The 19,892-nt window shown below is 43.0% G+C and overlaps 2 protein-coding genes across 4 annotated transcripts; both read right to left on the bottom strand.

Moving 5' to 3' along the window:
• Positions 1-1,359: 1,359 nt before the first annotated feature.
• Positions 1,360-9,075, bottom strand: LOC115132501 (transcription factor Sp3-like). 3 transcript variants are annotated; one of them, XM_029665222.2, is made up of 9 exons: positions 8,916-9,075; positions 8,553-8,650; positions 6,774-7,007; positions 5,037-5,603; positions 4,607-4,801; positions 4,308-4,509; positions 3,990-4,179; positions 3,579-3,775; positions 1,360-3,466 (listed from the first exon to the last, which is right to left on the bottom strand). In XM_029665222.2, the coding sequence occupies exons 2-9, from the start codon at positions 8,619-8,621 to the stop codon at positions 3,210-3,212; spliced, it is 1,911 nt and encodes a 636-aa protein (XP_029521082.1). In that variant the 5' UTR covers positions 8,622-8,650; positions 8,916-9,075; the 3' UTR covers positions 1,360-3,209. The 3 variants fall into 3 exon arrangements, with proteins under 3 accessions (XP_029521082.1, XP_064880756.1, XP_064880759.1); XM_065024684.1 differs by lacking the exon at positions 8,916-9,075 and having other exon boundaries at positions 8,553-8,657; XM_065024687.1 differs by lacking the exon at positions 8,916-9,075 and having other exon boundaries at positions 4,607-4,768; positions 8,553-8,657.
• A 664-nt stretch (positions 9,076-9,739) lies between these two features.
• LOC115132509 (obg-like ATPase 1) lies at positions 9,740-17,998 on the bottom strand. The gene is made up of 11 exons (XM_029665237.2): positions 17,788-17,998; positions 16,932-17,029; positions 14,254-14,397; positions 13,925-14,052; positions 13,484-13,659; positions 13,146-13,226; positions 12,939-13,036; positions 12,471-12,611; positions 12,282-12,378; positions 12,067-12,189; positions 9,740-10,886 (listed from the first exon to the last, which is right to left on the bottom strand). Exons 2-11 carry the CDS (start codon positions 17,027-17,029, stop codon positions 10,779-10,781), a joined length of 1,194 nt encoding a protein of 397 aa, XP_029521097.1. The 5' UTR covers positions 17,788-17,998; the 3' UTR covers positions 9,740-10,778.
• Positions 17,999-19,892: the final 1,894 nt, after the last annotated feature.

Here is a 19,892-nt window from a genome sequence, read left to right as displayed (position 1 = left end):
AAATCAATCATTTGATTTTCGCCAACTCGGGTAAAAGATAAGACTACACTACTACTAGAGCTAGCAACTTTTTTTGTGACTTTAGTAAAAGATTAAGATAACTAAACCCCTTTCATCTGTTGTTGAGTCACAGATAGAACAATGAGACAGACATTTCACCGGATATATAAATGTGAAGCCCAGAGGCCAACAGCAGGAGAAGATGGAGCAAGACGGATTTTGGTCGACATTCTGCTAATTATGTCATTGGTCTCCATACAGTTTTCTGTTTCCAAAACTATAATCTCTAACAGAGTGGAGTTTTTGTCAACTTTGCCCTTTGCCTACTTTTTTTTATGGCATTGTTTAGAGCGAGTGTAAAGGCAAATTGAGTTATTGCACACGAGCACTTCAGAGTAGGTGTTCTCTAACGGAAATATGCAAATAAATGTGACAACATGAGCACACTAGCTTGTGCTTGGCTCTGCCCTCCATCTTGCCTGTTCTGCCCACTATGATTCATTTGCTACCATTGGAAACGACAGGCTCTGGTCTATTTTGGGTTAGTTATGAAATGATTTGTTTTAGTCGTAAACATGGCTAGGATACTTACGAGCTCTTACTATTGCAATGACGTGACAGTCAGATAACATTTCAGTTCTCTAAATGTACTGTCTTTGCCTCTTATTTAAATTACCTATCAAAATCAAATCAAACGTATTTACAAAGCCCTTCTTACATCAGCTGATATCTCAACGTGCTGTACAAAACCCCAAACAGCAAGCAATGCAGGTGTAGAAGCACAGTGTCCAATTAAAACTCCCTAGAAAGGCCAGAACCTAGGAAGAAACCTAGAGAGGAACCAGGCTATGAGGGGTGGCCAGTCCTCTTCTAGCTGTGCCAGGTGGAGATAACAGAACATGGCCAAGACGTTCAAATGTTCATAGACGACCAGCAGGGTCAAATAATAATAATCACAGTGGTTGTCAAGAGTGCCACAGGACAGAACCTCAGGAGTACATGTCAGTTGGTTTATCATAGCTGATCAGAGTATCTCTACCGCTCCTGCTGTCTCTAGAGTTGAAAACAGCAGGTCAGACAAGTAGCACGTCCGGTGAACAGGTCAGGGTTCTATCAAGAACATAATGCAACCAACAGCTAAAGGTACCAGAACATAATTATTACAACAAATCTGCAGTTTCTTCTTCATAAAAGCCATTGTTGAAGGCAAACTGTTCTTCATGGATGTCAATTGACGTAATCCTGCCACAAATGGCTTTGCTGCCACCTACTGTTTTCAGGAGAACTACAACCTGTAACCAGAGAAGAATAATCTTTGCTGTTATCATAAAATAACTAGTGACACACACATGCACAGTCTGTCATTGGAAGGAATCAGACTTTAATTATGATCCATTTGAAAAAAGGTTTTACAAAAAGTAACATTCAAATTTTACACTTTCTTTAAAAAAAAACAATTAAAATAAGCTTTTGATACAACAAAATTATTTATCTAAAGAAAATGGCTTCTATTAACAATGTGAATAGAAGATAATATACAGGTAAGTGGACGCTAAGACATGCACATACTGACAGGAAAGATTACAATAACATTTAGAAATAATAATGGCATGATTGTTTCCTTTACAATGAGAAGCAACTAGCCTGAGAGCAGTGGAAACATAATAGAATTAGAATGAGTAGAACAGAATATTGCGATTCAGATTCTACCCCTCACCCAAATGTGTGCATTGGATTGGTAGAAAAATATCTGGAGGAAGTTTCCACCATAATCCACTCCATTTAAATCCATGCAGGTGAGTGAACGAGTACACACTTCAGGAGAAGGGTAGAAAATTGGACTGCACTAAATGTCTTGCAGTCGGTGCTCCGGCGGCCATATTTGATGTACCATTTGAAATGTTCAATGTACTGGTCAGTGAACCTCAACTGTTCCAGAAATGCAAAAATGGCAAGTTCAAAATGTTTTCACCATTTTGGGTGGGCAATTGAGAAATCAAGTCGATTTTCAGACCTGTGTCCTTTAACTCATTTTAATTTAATTAATCTGACAAGTCCCAAACTAAGCTAGTCATAGAAACAGAATATAAAATGTAACTATACAACAAAAAGTAAAAAAAAGAAGAAAAAAAATAGTTAACTGAAGACACATTTGACTTGAGTAAGCACTGCAAGTGTGCTCATGTTGGCTAGAGTGATGACCCAAACATTCTGCTCAAACATTAAGGGGGGATAAATCCTAAACTGACCCTAGAGCAGCATGTATGGCCAACTTTTATCACCAAATCAATCCAACCGCTAATAACGCTTCACCTGAAACCACAGGGCATGTCACATGACACAAGCTTTAATAGCATGAGGTCACATCACTTTCATGGGGTACAGGGCTGGGAAAAAAATCTACATGGAAATAAAAGTGTCCACACAGACATACCTTTATTGGTTAGCAAAGTTTCAATCAATCCAAACATTAATTGATCAGAACATTGTTAACAAATCAAAGGTATGTGTTGGAGAATCAGTGTGCAAGCCCAACTCTACCACTACATTATAAAGGTCTGACATTATGCAGATATTGGTTGTTATAAACGCTGTCATAGTGTTCTATAATAAAAATGTAAAAAAAAAAAAAAAAAAGTGTTATATCATGGCTATGACAGTGTTCACAAGGTCTTAAAAGGGTGTTATGCTTGTCGCTTCAGGTGTAGAGTTAATGAAGCCACCTGTAGTCTCTCTCAATACACAGACACCCACACTCTCTAGAGAAAGCGACCGATGATTCAATATAATCAATTATTCAATCAATCGCTCTAGAGAGAGGGCTACTACACTTTTCCTATTCCCTGCATCCTAACACAATTACATGATCTGCAAAAGCTTAAAAAACACATGCATCTCCAGCATTTTATACAACAGTATGATACAAAATAAGGCATTTCGTAGTGAGTATTCATGTTTGCGAGAGTGTGTGTGTCTGTGTGTGTACATAGTGACAACATTGAATGTAATTTGTTTGCCTGCCTATAAAAAGACTGAAAATAACAAACATAAAGTCATGATAACTCTTACTTAAAATATATATATATTTGTCATATATATTTACGTATATATATTCATATATAAAAAAAACAATAAAAAACAAAAAACAAAGGGGGGGAGAAAAAAGCCCACACGGTCCCTGTTTATTGGCCAGTCTATAAGCCACGTCCTCATTCCATGACCTCACCGGGCGCCACGGTGACCAGCTGCAGAGGGATCTCCTGATTGCCTAGGAGGTCGTGGCCGCCAGCAGCTGATTGAAGGATGAGGGTGGTTCCGTCTGCGGTGATGATGGTGTCGCTGGGGGGCGGAGACAATGAGGAGGAAGCCACACCTTTTTTATTCTGGTGAGTCTTTATATGTTTGGCCAGATGGTCGCTACGCATGAACCTCTTTGAACACTGTGCGCACACAAACTTCTTCTCTCCTGGACAGAGAAATGAAAGGGAGAAAAAGAGGTAGAGAGTGATGAAAGAATAAGTGTGGTGAGCGTTAAGCTTGTGTTATGTAGTGAAGATGGTGTTCGTGTGTATTCCTACCCGTGTGTGTCCGTCTGTGTCTCTGTAGCTCGTCACTCCTGGTAAACCGCTTGCCACAGAACATCCAGTTGCAGACGAAGGGCCGTTCTCCGCTGTGCCATCTGAGGTGAGCCCTGAGGTGAGAAGTCTTACCGTACACCTTCCCACAGCCCACGATGTGACAGATATGCTGCTTCTTCTTACCAAGACTCGACCCTCTGGGAGGAAGGGGTGACAAGAGAGAGGGTTGGGGTCAACACACAAAGTCAACTTCATGCAGTCACTGGAGTTTCAATTGTCGTGGTTGAAAGTGACCCTACTGAGTATAGACCCCGGTTCAACCACATTAACCCACTGAGCTAAAGCCTAGGATCCAATGTTTTTATATACATTTGTGTTAATATATTGTTTACGTGTGTCTTTCCAACCCACCTCCCTCCAGCCTCTTTACAGTTGGGACAGGTGCAGGCGACTCTCCTCAACCTCTTGCCCTCCCCGGTGGACATGTCCATGTCTTCGTCATCCATCTGGACACGCAGGTTGTTGATGTCACTGGGGTTGAGGGTGGAGTCACCACTCAGCTGCCACTCTTCAGAGTCTGGCTCCTCCTTTATCTGGATGCCTGTGGGGAGAGATAGTTGTGTGTGTGTGTGTATGTGTGTGTGTGTGTGTGTGAGAGAGACAAAGTAAGAAATAGAAAGATGGGGTTTGTGTGTATGTATGTGTGTGTATACGTATGCATGTTCCTACCTGCAGGACTGCCGGCCTCCTCTCCCTGTGTGTATTGAATCCCTGGCTGTCCTATAGAGTTGACTGTAACAGTCTGGAGGTTAGGCAGGGTGATGGATCCTCCCTGACCCATAGAGAGGCCCTGGACTGGGGCCAGAGTCAGCTGCTGGCCCCCCTGGGCCTGGGGGAGCTGGAGGCCCTGCAGAGACTGGACCCCTTGGACCTGAGAGGGAGTGCGTTAGAAAGAGTTACACACATGCATGATCCCACACACCTACGTACAGTAGTGAAACAGATAAACACACACCCGCACAACCTACCTGGAAGGTCTGCCACTGTATCTGTCCCGAAGCAGTGACTGTCTGGGCCTGGATGAGGAAGGTTCCAGGGTTGACGAGCTGGACACTCTGGAGTGTCTGCCCAGACTGGGATAGATCCTGTCCCTGGGCCCCCTGGTTGTCCCCCGACAGCTGTAGGATGGGCTGGGAGAAGGACGAGGCATTAGAGGTGGACACCTGGATGAAACAGACTTAATTCAGTCATGGTATTTTTTTTCAGCCATGCTCTTAGAACAGTGTCCTGAGGAGGACCTACAGCAACGTACATAGTAATATGATATGACCTGCTGAAAACAAGTTAAACAAGACTAGTAACTTTTTTCCTGTATGATGGCTCACTGTAATATGACTGTTATATGTGGTGTAGGGCGCTGGGAATAAAGCCTAGGGAATTCTATGTCATATGACTGACCTGTATTTGCTGCAGGTGGTTGTGTGAGTTGTAGTTCTCTGGGGATGCGTCTGAAACCCCGGCGGACACGGCAGTAGCTTGGGTCAGAACCCCCGTCCCGTCGATGGTCTCAGGCAGCTGGGATGATGAGGTTGTTGGCACGTAGAGGTCTGGGTTACCGTTAGCTTCACTAACTAGGGTCGCTAGCTGTTTGGCTCCACCTTCCTGCCCCTCCAGCGCCTGGCTGCCCATGATCAACTGACCGTCGGTCGTCGTTGCTATGGGAACCGTCTGAGCACCGGCAAGCCCTAGTGATTCGAGGTCTATGCTGTTGATAGGGAGGAAAGTTATGTTACCCCCCGACAGCCCCATGGGAACCGCGCCGCTATAGGTCGTGCCCCCGGCCAATGACACGCCCTGAATCTGCTGCATATGCCCAGCCTGCGTTAGGAGGTCAGAGGTTGTCGTTGTGGCGACGCTGATTCCGATATTGCCGTGGCTACCGTCCTGGATGAGCTGGATTTGGCCCGAGCCATCGTCCAATCCCTGCGCAGAGAAGCCTGCCAGAGTTCCATCTGAGTTGTGGATCTGAGGGATGACATGGAAGAGAGAGTTCGACATTTGTGTGTAGAGAATATTGTGTGTAAGGGCTAACATGATAATCGACCTGGTAATGGACATCTGCTAACAGAGGTGTGCATGTGTGAGTGTACCTGCAGATATGTGCATGTATATATGTGGACACCTGCTCGTCAAACATCTCATTCTAAAATCATGGGCATTAATATGGAGTGGGTCCCCCCCTTTGCTGCTACAACAGCCTCCACTCTTCTGGGAAGGTTTTATACTAGATGTTGGAACTTTGTTGCAGTTTTAGCGTTCCAATTCATCCCGAAAGTGTTCGATGGGGTTGAGGTCAGGGCTCTGTGCAGGCGAGTCAAGTTCTTCCACACCAATCTCAACAAATTATTTCTGCATGGACCTCACTTTGTGCACGGGGGCATTGTCATGCTGAAACAGGAAAGGGCCTTCCACAAACTGTTGCCACAAAGATGGAAGCACAGAATCGTCTAGAATGTCATCATATGCTGCAGCGCTGATTTCCCTTCACTGAAAGAGGCCTAGCCCGAACCATGAAAAACAAAAAACAAACTTTACAGTTGGCACTATGCCTTTGGGCAGGTAGCGCTTTCCTGGCATCAGTCAAACCCAGATTCGTCCGTCGGACTGCCAAATTGTGAAGCGTGATTCACGACTACAGAGAACGTGTTTCTACTGCTCCAAGGTCCAATGGCGACGAGCTTTACACCACTCCAGCTGACGCTTGGCATTGCGCATGGTGATCTTAGGCTTGTATGCAGCTGCTTGGCCAAGGAAACCCATTTCATGAAGCTCCCGACGAACAGATCTTGTGCTGACGTTGCTTCCAAAGTTAGTTTGTAACTCGGTAGTGAGTGTTGCAACCGAGGACAGACGATTTCTACAGCTGACTGGGGCAACTATAGCAGGGCAGAAATTTGAAGAACTGACTTGTTGGAAAGATGGCATCCTATGATGGTGCCACGTTGAAAGTCACTGAGCTCTTCACTACAGGCCATTCTACTCACAATGTTTGTCTATGGAAATTGCATGGCCGTGTGCTCGATTTTATACACCTGTCAGCAACGGGTGTGGCTGAAATAGCCAAATTCACTCATTTGAAGGGATGTCCACATACACTACATGGCCAAAAGTACCTGCGTGTGAACAGTACACTACCTGGTATTGTATGCTGGACACTCCGTTGGCTGAGCCGTCGTTGCCAGACGCTGTGACGTAGATGGGCTGACTGTCCATGTTCCCGATAGGGAGAACATACTGGCCGTTAGAGGTCATCATGCCAGAGTTAGGAATGTGGACGACTCCCTGCTGCGCATCCTTCCCTGTAGAGACCGGGGTTAACAACTCCCAACGGTCTGAACCCGTTAGCTGGATGGCGGTCATGTCTGTGGTCTGACAGAGAGAAGACACACACATTCATCAATTATTATTCAGATCCACCGTTGCGGAATGGAAAAAGCTGATCTAGTTACAGATATGTAGAAGGCACTGGTCATAAAGTCTTACGCTGTTGCATTGTAGTTCACAAAGAATATGAAGCAAAATATTAATTTGGAAATGACATTTCTGTACTATCTGAGACGAGAGCTAGAGGTACATAGACAGATATCAGGGTGTAGGCTCCACACTGTGAATAGGGCAAAATGACATGCAGTATAGTTTGTTATCACAATACAGTGTCAGTAGACAAGACAATTATTGTGGATCTTGTTAATATAGATATCAAATCCTATATTATAGGTTTCTGCAACAGTGGACTAGTAATAATACAGTAGTATCAAGAAATCTCCCTTAATAAGGCAAAAATGTCACAACATGAGAAATCAACCATGAACCTAAATATTTCTGAATCAGCTATACAGACTTTGGCTTAGCTAGGTGGTTTGATAAGAAAGGATCCAAACTTCCTCAAGCATGTGACGCACCTACCCTATTCTGCGCCTATTGACGAAGGTACAGTATATTCTGACAGGAGAGTTTTGTTTAAGAGCCCTAAACATTAACATGCATCGCTTGCGGTACGTTTTTGGAAACAGAAAAGGTACAGTATCTTTCATATCAGGAATACTTTTTTATTTATGGTTGTAAACAAAAAGTTTAAATTACTACACACATTTTTATAGGATTAGTGTTCCCACACGGCCATTTCTCCATGTTACATCGCTTGTTTACAAAGACAGAAGAGATTGGCGGCCACCTGCGCTAATTAGCGAGCTCCGAACACGCGTGTGCACAACTGGGGATGAAGTGTAGTTCATCAACTGGAGGCACACAGCTTGTCGATCTGTGCAAAAGGTTACAGTTAGTATATTTTTTATTATTTGAAAGATATCTTTCATATCAGCGGGAAATTAAGGCGGATATCAGCGTATGTTTTGAAAACCACTTTGAAAGCAATGATTGGCGTTTCTAAATGTTAAAACACAGCTTCGGAATTGTGGAGCCAAATGTGGGCGAAAGTAATAGCTGAACAGCCTACATCGGGAGAAGGGTTTTTCGAGAGCTAGTCACCACAACTAGACAAATCATCGAAGACTCCCTTCTATCATCCAACGAATACAGCTAGTATGGCTAGACAAAATACGTAATCGCTACAGCATGGGCGTGGGGGAGATCTTTTGTAGTCGGGTGCAGATTCCCACATTCTCTGTTCGGTTTCCCCACTCACCCCTCCTTTCCCCACTGTACCCCTCTAGCCCCAGGTAGACGAGCTAAATATCGGCGACCTGACCAAGTGACGGGCTGTGTCCTACCCACTATGGGCGGGTTCTAGAGGGGTAAAGTGGGTGGCCGTTATAGCGGGGAACACAGCGGCGGAAGTATACTAGCTTTACACCCCCTGCAACATTTAAAACGTGTGAACTTCTAGCTAGCTAAAAACACCACACAGTACTAGCTCGGAGGAGTCGAAATACGAGATAGAAAATGTTGGGGTACCTGGTTTTCCGAGGCTCCGCCGTGCTGTAGGAATTCGCTTTGACTGCCTTCCACGTCCGCGGTAGCCATTTCCTCTTGTTTCAAATGTTGCTCTGGCGCTAGCATGGAGAGAAAGGAAAATTGAGCAAAACACTAAATTTCTCACAGGTTTCTGCTCCCAAAAGGCTGCAAAGAGACAACAAACTTCAGTCGATGAAGAATAAACGGCAAACCTTAACTTTGCGACAAGGTTTCAATGCGGATTTCGACACAGATTGAATGTTTACTTTTGTTAACTAGCTAACTACCTAGCATAGGTCTCCTGCAAAAGATTAAAAGACGTAGTTAGCCTTCCTTGCTATCGGTTGTAACGTACAAACTCACCGGTTGGTTGATGGGTTAAATGTTATGTACCAGTCATATCGTGAATGGTAATAATCGAAAGATTATCTGATCAACTAAACTCCGAACATGATTATCTTTTATCAAAGGCGGGCTTGTGTTGATCGGTGAATTCGGGTCGATTTTTTTCTATTTTGATTGACAGTGAGGGAAACACAAAAAGGGGGGCGCTAGCAACGTAACAGGAAGTCCCGCCGTTCTTCTCAAAATTGATTGGTTAACTCTGTGGTTTGGTGAGACTTCTATGGCCAAGCGATATGTCCGTAATTTTATGGGATATCTTTTTCCTGTTTGTTTTTAGACAAGAACCTCATATCTGGGAATCTATGGTTGAAATTGAAGAGCAGGAAGTGTTGGGAAAATGGCAAATGTAATTGCAGCAATATTTATTTTCGTATTAATGTATCCGCATATTCACCTTGTTACACTACTTGGTTAGCTGGCTAACATTGCAACTAAGCTCTGTTATATTTAAGTGCAGTGATCGTGAACATTTTGGCTACATTGTTCTGTGAGGCTGCCTGCCAGATGTTGCTCATTGCCTCTGCTTTTTGTAAGGAACTGCTTCAGTTATGCTGAAAATGTTCGTGTATGTGCTGGGAAATAGTCATTGCAACATGGAATATTTTTTGCATGAACCACGACGCAGACTAGTATGCACAGAACCTGTCACTGCATTTAATTTATTTTGCAGTATCAGCATGTTCCCCCAGCCTGTTACAAGCATCCCATCCACTTCAAAATACATACTCTGGTTCAACACGCTCATGAACACCCATCAATTAAAACACATTTGAACACAAACGGAAGCTGTTGTCTTGTTTTATTGTGTAATTGTTGACCCATATTGTGGTTGCAGTACATGCGTTTCCATGAAAATGCTTGTCAGGCCCGGGCCCAGTTGCACAAAACGTATCATTTCCCCTTGCCTAAGGGAATTGGAGTGTCACATAGAGTTCCTCAAACGTTTTCCTTAGGTAAGGGCATACTTAAATTGGTTTTATGGTAGTTTGAAGGCGTGTACTGTATGGCAGAAATTGTCTGGGTACCATGGAGACAACCTAATTCACTAGTCTGAGATTGCGTTTTTTGGGAAGGAGATTAAACTAAAACTTCTACATTCAATACATGATAAAGAAATTGATTCAGAAGATCATTTATTTTAGTAACTTTTTACTCAACTTCTATTAATTTCTAGCACGTCAAGCTAATTTATAGAGTAGGTAGCTTGTTTGCCAGCTAGCTGTGTAGCCATGGATTGTGCACCTTCCATTGTTTAACTAAGTAGCAAGCTAGCTAGTTGATGTTTTCCTTTTGTAAGCAGAGCAAATTAAAGCAATACCCATCCACAAATATGAACGTGGCCAGGGGTGTCAGAAGACTGATTTATATCTTCCTCTTATTCACAATGTGGCTGCAATGTCTTGTGTGAGGTGGGCAAATGTATAGATTTAATATAAGTGTATGGGTAGGTGCGATAATCAGGGTCCCAAGCTAAAAGTCACGTTGGTGGTTTCTGGTCAGGCACGGTCAGAGATGCCTACTTTACTTAAAATAATAATAATGGTCCCTCCATGTTCCGATCAGTCCTGACTAGGGCCCAGAGTTTTTCCTGATAAAATAACCTGACCAGAAAACACGTTAGGACCTGGTCAGGACCTCAATGGTTACAGTGTGCACTCGATTTTCATCCTACCATACATAGAATTAGAATGATTAATTCTTATCTTCTCATTCATAATACCAGGGAGAGGGGAGAAAAATCGACAGACACTGCGGCCCTCGAGGACAAATTGAGACTGGACACAATAACCCTATGTTATTTTACTGGTCGCATTGGTCCCATCACTTCTTCGCAGCCTTGGGTGCATTGGGTGTGTTGAATTTGAAAAATATAATGTCTCCGTCCTCCACGATGTAGTTCCTGCCCAGCTGCCTGTACTTCCCAGCAGCCTACGGGACAAATCAAACCAGAAAAACTTCATTTACATTATACAAAGTAATTTAGCAAGATAAGTTCATGTCACGTGCACAAGTACAGTGAAATGCCTTTCTTGCAAACTAAACCCAACAATGCAGTGATCAATATCAATGTAGCACTAACAAATAAAGGTAGAACAAATACAAATAAGAACACAAGAAAGTAAGAAGCTATATACAGTGTCAGTTCCAATACCATACTTACAATGTGCAGGGAAACTGGAGCGATAGAGGTAGATAAGCATATGGGTAAGGTGACTAGGCATCAGGATGTATGATAGAGTAGCAGCAGCGTAAATTAATATTATATTTGAGTGTGTATAGAGTCAGTATAAAAATGTGTGTGAATGTTGTATGTTGGAGTGTCAGTGTGCGTGAGTATGTAGAGTCCTGAGAGTGTGCATAGGAATAAATACATAGTGTGGACCATTAAGTCCTTAGTGACTTGGACCCTGAGGAACTTGAAGCTCTTGACCCGCTCCACTGCAGCCCTGTCGATGGGGGCATACTTGCGCTCAAGTCAGAATAACATTTGTTGTTGAAGAAGAGGCACCACTCTCCCCCTATCAATTTTCCTGAATCTAGTGTCCTGTCCTCTCTGCGAATGGAGAATTCATTGAGTTGGATAGCCATGGGGGGTATCTTGTCCAAAAAGCAATGTTTCAGAAAAGTAGAGAATATTGCAGTTACAAGAGACTCGTTGGTAGCAAATCCGCAATCAAAATGTCATTAATTTTATTATCAAGTGACTGTACATTGGCCAACAGAATAGAGGGAAGAGGTGGCCGCTTTTCCTTTCGCCTTAATCCCACCAGGATTCCCCCTCTGTAAAGCCGACATTTCCCCTTGGATACCCGGACAATTGAGGCGGAATTACATTTAGAGCCCACAAAGTTGAAGCCGGAATTGGGCTAAGTAACTGCTGATATGATGTTCAAAAGTTATTGTCGGTTATAAGAAATGACAACGGATACATTTTGTGAAAATAAAGGAAAAATAAACAGCAATAGTCACAAAATAACAAAGTTGGGTCAGAGCTCGCAAAACGGAGGCCATCCAGTACAGCGCCATCTTTATCAGATGGTCTTATCCAGATAAGATTAGACAACAAAAAAACTTTTGACAAGTACTTATGGCATGCCATCACACACACCTTGACAGCATTCTCAGTGCCCTCTTCTTTGAAGTCCTGGAACTTCATGACCTCTGCCATGATGAAACCTTTCTCAAAGTCAGTGTGGATCTTCCCTGCCGCCTGGGGCGCCTTGCTGCCTTTCTGTAGGACAGAGAGGAGTAATACATAACGCTGTGATAGTCACACCCACACCTCAGTGTGGGAGAGAGATAACCAAACGGTGTGCCTCTTACCCTGACAGTCCACGCTCTAACCTCGTCTGGTCCCGCTGTGAAGAAATATTCCAACTGCAGAGCTGCATAGCCCGTTTTAATGATCTTAGTCAGTACACTGCAATACACACACACACACAGTTAATAAGTTAACCGCTTGCAATATCATAAAATGTGTTCATTGTATGTTTGATCTGTCCGTGTGTGTACCTCTGAGTCTTCGCCTCCTCACAGTATTTGTCCTTCTCCTCGTCGGTCATGTCCTGTAGTTTGGCCTCAAGACCTCCACTCACTGGTATGACCATAGCCCCTGGGTCATGGGCATCGACCCACTCCTTAATCTTAATCAGCCTGGGAGAGAATGCATATTTAAGAGAAAACAATCCTATGTATATACATAGAGAAAAGATCCTCTACATTAGAAAAAGAAAGTAGATTTTTGATTGAAGTTGCTCTTTAATAAACCAAACAGTCAGGGTTTTTTGCACATACAAAACTGTCAGTGTTTCTTTTGCACAAAATGCCACAATCACAAAATAAACCCCTACTGCAAGTAAAGTTCAGACCCTCAATAAGTAGCATTTCAGCTCCTCAGATAATGGTTGCCAGGCATCACAACCCAAATAACGTAAGATTTAGAAAGCAGGAATAAGGAATTAAGAAACAGAACCCACTGACCACTTGTTCTTTTTCCTGATGTAGTCCTTCTCTGAGAGGTTGACCAGGTAGATCATGGGCTTGGACGTGAGGAACAGGTATTTGTTCAGCACATCTATCTGCATAAACACACACTGGGTTAGATGTGTGTGTGCTGGTATACAAGGCCCCTGCAACTAATGGTACTCTGCTCTCTGTCTTTTGTGAGCACACACACATAGTCCTTACCTCCTTCTCATTCCAGTCATTGTAGAAGCGGACATGTTTCTTCTCCTCTGAAATCCAGTTCTTTACCTTCAACATGATGTCCTGAGTGAGGTATGAGGGAAGAAGGGAACAAGAGAAGGGAATGAAAGGAGAGAACATGAGTAAACAAATGCTGAATTCTGATTTTATCTGTGGCCCCTTCTCCCTAGGCACGCCTGTGGGTCTCAAAAGATCTATGAGAGGGCATGGAAAAGTGTTTCAAGTGCTTGAATCAAGCCCACTCACACAGCTTTAGACCTCAGTCTCAGACCCAATAGGGCACTCATCAACCACCCCACACACACACACACTCTACTCACGTATTCAGGTTTGAGTTTCTTGTCTCCTCCTCTGACAGCGGTCTTCTCCAACTTATCTATGATTGGTCCAAGAGACTCCTCATCCTTCAGCCGTAGCTCCTCATGGATTATCTCAATGTCCCTCACTGGGTCCACATTACCCTCCACATGGATGATGTCCTCATCCTCAAACGCACCTACACACACAGAAACACTCAATTATGTCCAGGTTACACCATGGTGCTAGACTTCACAAAGCTGATAAAATAGGAATTGAGTATATTGTTGTTGTTGTGCATGCACATCTGAACTGTGCTAGCATCGAGTAGGTGTGAGTGCCCTATTGATTAGAATGGAAGCTTCCCATGCTTGCGGTTTTAATGCGAAACGTATACCAGGATTACAGTGTGTGATTGAGTGCATGTGTGGGAGTGCGTTTCTGCGAGTGTGTGTTAAACTCACGTGTCATGTGGAAGATGCCGTCGCAGGCACTAATGTGAGACAGGAAGGCGTTGCCCAGTCCTTGTCCAGCGTGAGCACCTTTCACCAGCCCAGCTATGTCCACCACATTCAGAAACGCTGGGACTTTACTGTCCAATGAGAAAGAGAAGTTACACACAAACTTGATGTACAAACTTGATGTACAGAGTGTTTACTCATACACACATTTCCAAGGCTTGTGGAAGGTGCAGAAGTAGTTGTAACGTTCTACATGAATGGGCACTCTGCTCACACACACAACCCTACCTGAGGGGCTTGTGGAAGGTGCAGAGGTAGTTGTAACATTCTACCTGAGGGGCTTGTGGAAGGTGCAGAGGTAGTCATAGCGTTCGTCAGGGATGGGTACTCTGCTCTCGTTGGGGTCGATGGTGCAGAAGGGGAAATTCTCTGCTGCGGCCTGGCTCTTGGTCAGCACATTGAAGAATGTTGACTTCCTGTAGACAAAAATTACGAGTCAAAGTCTGTCACTATTCTACAGCCCAAGACATCTGCATGGTAGGGTCTACTGAACAACAAAAGCAGATACATTTGTCTGAATTGCACTGTAGTGACATGCAGCCACCACAGTTGCTGGAAAGCCAGAACAGTACAGGTTGGGTTGGCCCTAGGGTTGCAAAGGGTCGGAAACTTTCCTGTAAATTTCCGTAATTTTTCCAGAAATTGTCCATGGGAAGTTAAGCCTGGGAATTTGGGGAATTTGAACTACATCATCATTTAACTACATGACCTGGAGCCAAACCCAATGACTCCAGATTATCTATAAGTCTTTGCTAGGTAAAGCCCCGCCTTATCTCAGCTCACTGGCCACCATAGCAGCACCCACCCGTAGCACACGCTCCAGCAGGTATATTTCACTGGTCACCCCCAAAACCAATTCCTCTTTGGCCGCCTTTCCTTCCAGTTCTCTGCTGCCAATGACTGGAACGAACTGCAAAAATCACTGAAGCTGGAGACTCACATCTCCCTCACTAGCTTTAAGCACCAGCTGTCAGAGCAACTCACAGATCACTGCACCTGTACATAGCCCATCTGTAAATAGCCCATCCAACTACGTCATCCCCATACTGTTATTTATTTTACCTCTACTTGCACATTCAACTTCTGCATATCTATCTCTGCAGTGTTTAATTGCTAAATTGTAATTATTTCGCCACTATGGCCTATTTATTGCCTTACCTCCTTACTTAATTTGCACACACTGTATATAGACTTTTCTATTGTGTTATTGACTGTACGTTTGTTAATTCCATGTGTAACTCTGTGTTGTTGTTTGTGTTGCACGGCTTTGCTTTATCTTGGCCAGGTCGCAGTTGCAAATGAGAACTTGTTCTCAACTACCCTACCTGGTTAAATAAAGGTGAAATAAAATAAAACATGTAAAAGCAAGCAACAGGCCAATACAAGGATTGAAAAATTGGTGGCCATCAGGGCAATTTTGAGGATTTTTGAGCCTGACAACGAGCCAACCTCAACAAGGTTGGAAAGTGACAGTGAAGATGAGGCCTCAGAGTCTGATGTTCAATAAGTGGACATTGAGGAGGTCCAGGGAGAAGGCATGGAAGCCTGAGAGGAAGACAACCAAAGCGTTAGTTTCTAGACTATCATTTTACAGATGTATGTTGAAAATGTTTTTGGGAAATGCGATGGATCATTGGGGATAATTCAATATTCCCTTTTGTTTTTCAGTGAAATCATCCCATGTGAAGAGTCAACTCATTTAATTAAAGTTCAATTCATAACTAAATAGTTTATTTTATTTATATTGGAAGGATTTCATCATTTGCAATGATGTCTACTTATGATAAGCTAAAATGTGTATGTTTCTGTCTCCATATGATATGGTAAATATATCCAATGCAGAAAAACATCTACATTTAAATGGTATTAATATTAATTTGCATACATTTCCGTTAATTCCCCTACTCCCGACTGCATGGCCAAACACGACTCCAACACCATCATTAAGTTTGCTGACGACACAACAGTGGTAGGCCAGATCACCGAAAACAGCCTATAGGGAGGTGGTCAGAGAACTGGCAGTGTGGTGCCAGGACAACAAACTCTCCCTAAATGTGAGCAAGACAAAGGAGCTGATCGTGGACTACAGGACAAGGTGGGTGGGTTGAGAGTTAAGTTCCTTGGTGGCCACATCACCAACAAACTATCATGGTCCAAACACACCAAGACAGTCGTGAAGAAGGCACCACATAACCTTTTCCCCTTCAGGAGACTGAAAAGATTTGGCATGGGTCCCCAGATCCTCACAAGGTTCCACAACAGACCGGTTGCATCACCGCCTGGTATGGCAACTGCTCGGCATCTGACAGTAAGGTGCTACATAGGGTAGTGTGAACAGCCCAGTACATCACTGGGGCCAAGCTGCCTGCCATCCAGGACCAATATAATAGGCGGTGTCAGAGGAAGGACAGAAAATTGGGACTCCAGTCACCCAAGTTATAGACTTTTCTCTGCTGCCGCACTGCAAGCGGTACCGGAACGCCAAGTCACGGACCAAAAGGCTCCTCAACAGCTACTCGCTGTTTGTTTGTTACCTATGCATAGTCACTTTACCACAACCTACATGTACAGATTACCTCAACTAGCCTGTACCCCCTGCCCTCTGTATATAGCCGGTGCCCCCTGTATATAGCCTCGTTATTGTAATTGTTATTGTGTTACTTTTATTATAACTTTTTTTTTTGCCTACTTGGTAAATATTTTCTTCTTGAACAACACTGTTGGTTAAGGGCTTGTAAGTAAGTATTTCACGGTAAAGTCTACACTTGTTGTATTCGGCACATGTAGCAAATAAAGTTTGATTTGATTTTCCCACAGAAAGTCTCCATCTCTGAATATTCCCCAAAATGTGCAATCATAGTTGGCCCTATAGTGTTAATTGTGCTAATGATTCTCCAACGCCCTACCTTTACAGCTATGGGAAACTACTAAATTGTAGTCATGTCCATACCCAACATTCGGCAATCCCACAATCCCAATCTTCAAAGAAGTCCCGAAGCGTCCAATCAGCGGTGGTTGTTTTGGTCCTTCTCCCTTCTTTGGAGGCATCTGCAACAGCAACAAAACATTTAGAAACAGAAATTAAACACTTCATGCTCTTGAACCAAACAACTCAATTATGGGACATGCTTAATATCAACATGACATTTTTACATGGCTGACAACTCTATCAGACTCAGCTCTCACAGCCCAGGGGTCAATTTCAGAAACCGTGTGCATATTGTTCCCTTTTACTCTGACAACGACATGTCACTAGTTTTTGTACTGATTACAATGGTTTACTACACTACCAAGGCTGGGTTCGCATAACTTGCAAGGCTGGGTTTGCAATGCCACACAGTTGCCTTGAATTAGACCACATCGTGTGTAGTTGCATCTGGAATACTGCTGGTAAAGAATACAGACAGCAATATATACCCTGCGATGACTTGTCACATAGTTACCTAGCTGACAGTTATTTATCTCGGATAACTTCCCGGTTTCATATAGCTGACTCAACGCCTACTAGCTACTCATGTTGACACAAACGACAACCTAATTTGAAAAGACAGACTTGCCAGTTGGCACAGCTAACCAACTGCATAGCTAGAAGACAGCTAACTAGCAAACAGGCTAAAACACATGTGGAGAAGCTAGCTAGCTAGTAAGGAACGGTCCCATTCATTCTGCTTGTCAGCATGCTAGCTAGCCAACTAGCTAGCTATGTCAAGTAACGTGATTGTTTATTAAAATAAAACGAAACATATCGCAAGGACGAATATATAACCAAACAAGCATGTCTTTAACGAGCTATATGTTCACATCACCTTGATTCGGTTTATTTTTGTTCGGCTATCTACGAAAATAGATTTGGTTGGAATATGTTCACACTGCTCCACATCTAGCGAAACTAGAAAAGGGTCGTCACTAGTTCCCACAGCCACGAAGTCATAACCCCTCTTAATTGTTCAATTCATTTCCTTAAAATGTGATTTTCAACCTAACCTTATCAGTGTGGTTAACCTTATGCCTAAACTTAAATTAAGACCAAAAATACATTTTTTGTTTTCATTCTTTTTTTTACAATATGGCCAATTTTTATTTTGTGGCTGTGCTATATAATGAAACCCTAGAAAAGAGACAGCATATCGGAAGTGTTTTGTGTTTCAGCATTCTCATTGGACGAAACCTTATAACACGTAAAGCGAAAACACGTAAAGCGCTGCACGTTTGCAGTGTGACGTTATTGATTCAATATCGATCAGCCCGCGCGGTGGCAGTAATGCAATGTAATATTGGATGCCAACCGCCGCTAAACCCCAACGAAGAAGAAGATCACCCCGAGCGGTTTCCACCATTGACACCCTAACGAGGCCAGATATACCTAATCTATTTCACTTGCTTTGGCAACGTAAACATGTTTCCCATGCCAATAAAGCCCTTTGAATTGAATTTATCCTTTTGAGGAGATGGGGAAATGGGAGTGAATGGCGCTAGCTCAGAAACGCAACATTAGCTAAGCAACCGCTTGACGTAGCATGACAACGTGAACGCGATTGGTCAACAGTCTGCTGGGTGGGGGCGTTAAACGTTCCTCCATTAATTGGCCAATGGCATTCCTACCTCTTCCTTTCTCTAATATTAAATTAAATTCTAAAGGCTTTATTGGCATAGGAAACAAATGTTTACATTGCCAAAGCAAGTGAAATAGACAAACAAAAGTGAAAAAAACAAAACATGAACAGTAAACAGTCACACAATTTTAAAAGGAATAGAGACATTTAAAATGTCATATTATGGCTATGTACACTGTCGTAACGATGTGCAAATAGTTACATTTACAAAAGGGCAAATAAATAAACATATATCTGACAAGGCTTTCTGAAGGTTTCGGCGCCTAAAAACGGTTCATTCATTTGAGCGTCATTATCTGTTCACAATGAACATTAGGGACATCTGCTGGTCAACGATAAATAGCACCGTGTGATTATCATATTGACATTTTCTATCTCCACTGTTCATCAGAACTCCGTTGCGCAGCGGTAAATTATTGGCTTTAGTAGCCTAAAATCAATTGGAATACCAGGTTCGCATTTTACATCATTGCTTCCCTTTTTGTCTTCAAGTTTACTATACTGAACAAAAATATAAACGCAACATGCAACAATTTCAAATATTTTACTGAGTTACAGGTCATATGAGGAAATCAGTCAAATGAAATAAATGAATTGTGCCCTAATCTATGGATTTCATGACTGGGATACCAAAATGCATCTGTTGGTCACAGATATTTTTTTATTTTGGAAAAGTTTTATTAACACATTTCCTTTACAAACAGCTCATACATTTTTTACATTATTTCATACACATAAAAACGGCAACAAAGCATAAAACACAGCATTTGAAAGTTACATTTCAATTTGTTAAAAAGTACATGTTGTTAAAATCAATGAAAACAACCATGAATAAAAAGTAATTTCCTTGTAAACATCAAATCTGTAAATGCCATTTAAAATGTGTACTAATGATCTAACAAAGGTAAAACATTTTTTAAGACATGAAAAACATGTTAAAAGGTCACTTTGTTAAAAAGCTGTCTTCGGTCCCTTGTACAGGAGCGGGGTGAGTCCTTATCAAACTCGCTTCATCCTGCTCCTCTGAAAAATAACCTTCCCGTCCTTCGGGGCCCAGAGGAGATCCATCCCCTAGGCGCATCGCCCTAGGCGCCGCAGCGCTGTCAGGCCGTGGCCGCCGGGACCTAGGGTGTTGTGGGGGACCCTTCGCCTGGGGTCGAGGCCCCCTTCCTTCCGTACCACCCCAGGGCTTCCGTGGCTACCATGGCCACTGCCTGGGGGTGGTCTCTACGCTTTTCCCTACCAGCAGGTTACGGGAGGACCACAGTGCTTCCTGTTGGTCACAGATACCTTTAAAA

This window comes from Oncorhynchus nerka, linkage group LG2 (genome assembly GCF_034236695.1).
Source record: "Oncorhynchus nerka isolate Pitt River linkage group LG2, Oner_Uvic_2.0, whole genome shotgun sequence".
In the NCBI taxonomy this organism is placed as follows: Eukaryota; Metazoa; Chordata; class Actinopteri; order Salmoniformes; family Salmonidae; genus Oncorhynchus; species Oncorhynchus nerka.
The sequence above is the reverse complement of the archived record's forward strand: the minus strand, read 5'-3'. Positions and strand labels throughout refer to the sequence as shown.